This window comes from Gallus gallus, unplaced genomic scaffold, assembly GCF_016699485.2.
Source record: "Gallus gallus isolate bGalGal1 unplaced genomic scaffold, bGalGal1.mat.broiler.GRCg7b scaffold_59, whole genome shotgun sequence".
In the NCBI taxonomy this organism is placed as follows: Eukaryota; Metazoa; Chordata; class Aves; order Galliformes; family Phasianidae; genus Gallus; species Gallus gallus.
This window is the reverse complement of record NW_024096011.1, coordinates 233,849-239,848: the sequence shown is the minus strand read 5'-3', so window position 1 is coordinate 239,848 and position 6,000 is coordinate 233,849. Positions and strand designations below refer to the sequence as shown.

The window sequence follows — 6,000 nt, the reverse complement described above, 5'->3', positions numbered from 1 at the left end:
CCCCCCCCCCCCCCCCCCCCCCCCCCCCCCCCCCCCCCCCCCCCCCCCCCCCCCCCCCCCCCCCCCCCCCCCCAGGTCACACCATTGGCATTGGGGACTCCATTGCTGACGCCAAAACCTATCAGGACATCCAAAACACCATTAAGAAGGCCAAGCAGGACGTCATCGAGGTGGGTTTTGGGGTCACTGGGGGGGGATTTGGGGTCACTGGGGGGGCCAGAGGGGTTTTGGGGTCACTAGGGGAGAGTGGGGGCATTTGGGGTCCTGGGGGGGCCAGAGGGGTTTGAGGGCCAGTGGGGTTTTGGGGTCACTGGGGGGGCGAGGGGGCTTTTGGGATCCTTGGGGGGCCAGGAGGGTTTTGGGGTTACTGGGGGAGATTGGGGGGTTTTGGGGTCCTGAGGGGGGCAGGAGGGATTTGGGGGCCCTGGGGGGCCAGGGGGGTTTGGGGGCCAGGAGGGTTTTGGGGTCACTGGGGGGGGATTGGGGGATTTGGGGTCACTGGAGGGCAGGGGGGATTTGGGATCACTAGGGGGGCCAGGGGGGTTTTGGGGTCCTGAGGGGGGCCAGGGGGGTTTTGGGGTCCTGGGGGGGCCAGGAGGGTTTGGGGGCCAGGGGGGTTTTGGGGTCACCGGAGGGGATTGAGGGGTTTTGGGGTCACTGGGGGGCGCAGGGGGGATTTGGGGTCACTGGAGGGCAGGGGGGATTTGGGATCACTGGGGGGGCCAGGGGGGTTTTGGGGTCTTGAGGGGGGCCAGAGGGATTTTGGGGTCCTGAGGGGGGCCAGAGGGATTTTGGGGTCCTGGGGGGGCCAGGAGGGTTTGGGGGCCAGGGGGGTTTTGGGGTCACTGGGGGAGATTGGGGGATTTGGGGTCATTGGGGGGCCAGGGGGGATTTGGGGTCACTGGGGGGGCCAGGGGGGTTTGGGGGCCAGGGGGGTTTTGGGGTCACTGGAGGGCAGGGGGGATTTGGGATCACTGGGGGGGCCAGGGGGGTTTTGGGGTCCTGAGGGGGGCCAGAGGGGTTTTGGGGTCCTGGGGGGGCCAGGGGGGTTTGGGGGCCAGGGGGGTTTTGGGGTCACTGGGGGAGAGTGGGGGGTTTTGGGGTCACTGGGGGGGGCCAGGGGGGTCTTGGGGTCCTGGGGGGCCAGGAGGGTTTGGGGGCCAGGAGGGTTTTGGGGTCACTGGGGGGGATTGGGGAGTTTTGGGGTCCTGAGGGGGGCAGGAGGGTTTGGGGGCCAGGGGGGTTTTGGGGTCACTGGGGGGGGCAGGGGGGTTTTGGGGTCTTTCAATGGGATTTCAGCTCTCTCTCTGCGATTCCACTGCCATTTTGGAGTGTGTGTGTGTGTGTTCTGCTGCCGTTTGGGGTCCCTTTTTTGCCCCTCTCTCGGATTTCGGGGTCCTCAAACCCCCCCCCCCAAATCCCCTTGGGGTCCTCAAACCCCCCTCAAACCCCCCCCCAAATCCTCTTGGGGTCCTCAAACCCCCCTCAAACCCCCCCCAAATCCCCTTGGGGTCCTCAAACCCCCCTCAAACCCCCCCCAAATCCTCTTGGGGTCCTCAAACCCCCCCCAAATCCCCTTGGGGTCCTCAAACCCCCCTCAAACCCCCCCCAAATCCCTTTGGGGTCCTCAAACCCCCCTCAAACCCCCCCCAAATCCCCTTGGGGTCCTCAAACCCCCCTCAAACCTCCCCCAAATCCCCTTGGGGTCCTCAAACCCCCCCCAAATCCCCTTGGGGTCCTCAAACCCCCCTCAAACCCCCCCCAGATCCCCTTGGGGTCCTCAAACCCCCCTCAAACCCCCCCCAAATCCCCTTGGGGTCCTCAAACCCCCCCCAAATCCCCTTGGGGTCCTCAAACCCCCCTCAAACCCCCCCCAAATCCCCTTGGGGTCCTCAAACCCCCCCCAAATCCCCTTGGGGTCCTTAAACCCCCCTCAAACCCCCCCCAAATCCCCTTGGGGTCCTCAAACCCCCCCCAAATCCCTTTGGGGTCCTCAACCCCCCCCCAAATCCCCTTGGGGTCCTCAAACCCCCCCCAAATCCCTTTGGGGTCCTCAACCCCCCCCCAAATCCCCTTGAGATCCTCAAACCCCCCTCAACCCCCCCCCAAATCCCCTTGGGGTCCTCAAACCCCCCTCAAACCCCCCCCCTCAAATCCCCTTGAGGTCCTCAAACGCCCCCCAAATGCCTTTGGGGTCCTCAAACCCCCCTCAAACCCCCCTCAAGCCCCCCCCAAATCCCCTTGGGGTCCTCAAACCCCCCCCAAATCCCTTTGGGGTCCTCAAACCCCCCCCATATCCCCTTGGGGTCCTCAAACCCCCCTCAAACCCCCCCCAAATCCCTTTGGGGTCCTCAAACCCCCCCCAAATCCCCTTGGGGTCCTCAAACCCCCCCCAAATCCTTTTGGGGTCCTCAAACCCCCCTCAAACCCCCCCCAAATCCCCTTGGGGTCCTCAAACCCCCCCCAAATCCCTTTGGGGTCCTCAAACCCCCCCCAAATCCCCTTGGGGTCCTCAAACCCCCCTCAAACCCCCCCAAATCCCCTTGGGGTCCTCAAACCCCCCCCAAATCCCTTTGGGGTCCTCAAACCCCCCCCAAATCCCCTTGGGGTCCTCAAACCCCCCTCAAACCCCCCCCAAATCCCTTTGGGGTCCTCAAACCCCCCCCAAATCCTTTTGGGGTCCTCAAACCCCCCTCAAACCCCCCCCAAATCCCCTTGGGGTCCTCAAACCCCCCTCAAACCCCCCCCAAATCCCCTTGGGGTCCTCAAACCCCCCCCCCAAATCCCCTTGGGGTCCTCAAACCCCCCTCAAACCCCCCCCAAATCCCCTTGGGGTCCTCAAACCCCCCCCAAATCCCCTTGGGGTCCTCAAACCCCCCTCAAACCCCCCCCCAAATCCTCTTGGGGTCCTCAAACCCCTCTCAAACCCCCCCCAAATCCCCTTGGGGTCCTCAAACCCCCCTCAACCCCCCCCCAAATCCCTTTGGGGTCCTCAAACCCCCCCCAAATCCCCTTGGGGTCCTCAAACCCGCCTCAAACCCCCCCCCCAAATCCCCTTGGGGTCCTCAAACCCCCCTCAAACCCCCCCCAAATCCCCTTGGGGTCCTCAAACCCCCCTCAAACCCCCCCCAAATCCCCTTGGGGTCCTCAAACCCCCCCCAAATCCCCTTGGGGTCCTCAAACCCCCCCCAAATCCCCTTGAGATCTTCAAACCCCCCTCAACCCCCCCCCAAATCCCCTTGGGGTCCTCAAACCCCCCTCAAACCCCCCCCAAATCCCCTTGGGGTCCTCAAACCCCCCCCAAATCCTTTTGGGGTCCTCAAACCCCCCCCAAATCCCCTTGGGGTCCTCAAACCCCCCTCAAACCCCCCCCAAATCCCCTTGGGGTCCTCAAACCCCCCCCAAATCCTCTTGGGGTCCTCAAACCCCCCTCAAACCCCCCTCAAACCCCCCCCAAATCCCCTTGGGGTCCTCAAATCCCCCTCAAACCCCCCCCAAATCCCCTTGGGGTCCTCAAATCCCCCTCAAACCCCCCCCAAATCCCCTTGGGGTCCTCAAACCCCCCTCAAATCCCCTTGGGGTCCTCAACCCCCCCCCAAATCCCCTTGGGGTCCTCAAACCCCCCTCAAACCCCCCCCAAATCCCCTTGGGGTCCTCAACCCCCCCCCAAATCCCCTTGGGGTCCTCAAACCCCCCTCAAACCCCCCCCAAACCCCCCCCCAAATCCCCTTGGGGTCCTCAAACCCCCCTCAAACCCCCCTCACACCCCCCCCAAATCCCCTTGGGGTCCTCAAACCCCCCTCAAACCCCCCCCAAATCCCCTTGGGGTCCTCAAACCCCCCCCAAATCCTTTTGGGGTCCTCAACCCCCCCCCCCCAAAACCCCCCCCCCCCCGGTTTTGCCTCAGGTGATCGAGAAGGCCCACAACAACGAATTGGAGCCCACGCCGGGCAATACGCTCCGGCAGACCTTTGAGAATCAGGTGAACCGCATCCTTAACGACGCCAGGGATAAAACGGGATCCTCCGCCCAGAAATCCCTCTCGGAATACAACAACTTCAAATCCATGGTGGTATCCGGAGCCAAAGGGTCGAAAATTAATATCTCTCAGGTAGGTGGGGGTCCCGGAGGGGGGGGGGTCTTTTTGGGGGTCCTGGGGGTCTATGGGGGTCCTGGGGGGGGTCTCTGGGGGGTCCTGAGAGGGGTCTCTGGGTGTACTGGGGGGTCTATGGGGGTCCTGAGGGGTCTTTGGGGGTCCTGGGGGGTCTTTTTGGGGGTCCTGGGGGTCTATGGGGGTCCTGGGGGGTCTTTTTGGGGGTCCTGGGGGTCTATGGGGGTCCTGGGGGTTCTATAGGGGTCTTTGGGGAGGGTTGCTGTGGGGTTTGGTGGGTCTCATGGGGTGGGGATCTTTGGGGGGTCCTGAGAGGGGTCTCTGGGGGTCCTGGGGGGTCTTTTTGGGGGTCCTGGGGGTCTATGGGGGTCCTGGGGGTTCTATAGGGGTCTTTGGGGAGGGTTGCTGTGGGGTTTGGTGGGTCTCATGGGGTGGGGGTCTTTGGGGGGTCCTGAGAGGGGTCTCTGGGGGTCCTGGGGGGTCTTTTTGGGGGTCCTGGGGGTCTATGGGGGTCCTGGGGGTTCTATAGGGGTCTTTGGGGAGGGTTGCTGTGGGGTTTGGTGGGTCTCATGGGGTGGGGGTCTTTGGGGGGTCCTGAGAGGGGTCTCTGGGGGTCCTGGGGGGTCTTTTTGGGGGTCCTGGGGGTCTATGGGGGTCCTGGGGGTTCTATAGGGGTCTTTGGGGAGGGTTGCTGTGGGGTTTGGTGGGTCTCATGGGGTGGGGGTCTTTGGGGGGTCCTGAGAGGGGTCTCTGGGGGTCCTGGGGGGTCTTTTTGGGGGTCCTGGGGGTCTATGGGGGTCCTGGGGGTTCTATAGGGGTCTTTGGGGAGGGTTGCTGTGGGGTTTGGTGGGTCTCATGGGGTGGGGGTCTTTGGGGGGTCCTGAGAGGGGTCTCTGGGGGTAGTGGGGGGTCTCTGGGGGTCCTGAGGGGGGTCTCTGGGGGTCCTGGGGGGTCTTTTTGGGGGTCCTGGGGGTCTATGGGGGACCTGGAGGGGTCTTTGGGGGTCTTTGGGGAGGGTTGCTGTGGGGTTTGGTGGGTCTCATGGGGTGGGGGTCTTTGGGGGGTCCTGAGAGGGGTCTCTGGGGGTAGTGGGGGGTCTCTGGGGGTCCTGGGGGGTCTTTTTGGGGGTCCTGGGGGTCTCTGGGGGTCCTGGGGGGTCTTTTTGGGGGTCCTGGGGGTCTATGGGGGTCCTGGGGGGTCTTTTTGGGGGTCCTGGGGGTCTATGGGGGTCCTGGGGGTTCTATAGGGGTCTTTGGGGAGGGTTGCTGTGGGGTTTGGTGGGTCTCATGGGGTGGGGGTCTTTGGGGGGTCCTAAGACGGGTCTCTGGGGGTCCTGAGGGGGGTCTCTGGGGGTCCTGGGGGGTCTTTTTGGGGGTCCTGGGGGTCTATGGGGGTCCTGGGGGGGGTCTTTGGGGGTCTTTGGGGAGGGTTGCTGTGGGGTTTGGTGGGTCTCGTGGAGTGGGTTCTTTTTGGGGGTGGTCCCTGAGGTCCACAATGAACACCTTGCAGGTATTGGGGGGGTCTTTGGGGGGTCTTTTTGGGGGTCCTGGGGGTCTATGGGGGTCCTGGGGGGGTCTTTGGGGGTCTTTGGGGAGGGTTGCTGTGGGGTTTGGTGGGTCTCGTGGAGTGGGTTCTTTTTGGGGGTGGGGGTCTTCGGCGGTCCTGAGAGGGGTCTCTGGGGGTCCTGAGGGGGGTCTCTGGGGGTCCTGGGGGGTCTTTTTGGGGGTCCTGGGGGTCTATGGGGGTCCTGGGGGGGTCTTTGGGGGTCTTTGGGGAGGGTTGCTGTGGGGTTTGGTGGGTCTCATGGGGTGGGGGTCTTTGGGGGGTCCTGAGAGGGGTCTCTGGGTGTACTGGGGGGTCTTTGGGGGTCCTGAGGGGTCTTTGGGGGT

General features: G+C 64.3%; 1 protein-coding gene across 1 annotated transcript in view; it reads left to right on the top strand.

Annotated features, from left to right (window-relative positions):
• Positions 1-56: 56 nt before the first annotated feature.
• LOC107056305 (DNA-directed RNA polymerase II subunit RPB1-like) overlaps positions 57-6,000 on the top strand; it is a gene marked incomplete at its 5' end in the record, with an annotated part of 68,886 nt that continues 62,942 nt past the window's right edge. The window contains 2 exons of the mRNA XM_040657191.2: positions 57-170; positions 3,908-4,111. Coding sequence (XP_040513125.2) covers positions 57-170; positions 3,908-4,111 — 318 coding nt within the window. The remainder of the gene's footprint in view (positions 171-3,907; positions 4,112-6,000) is intronic.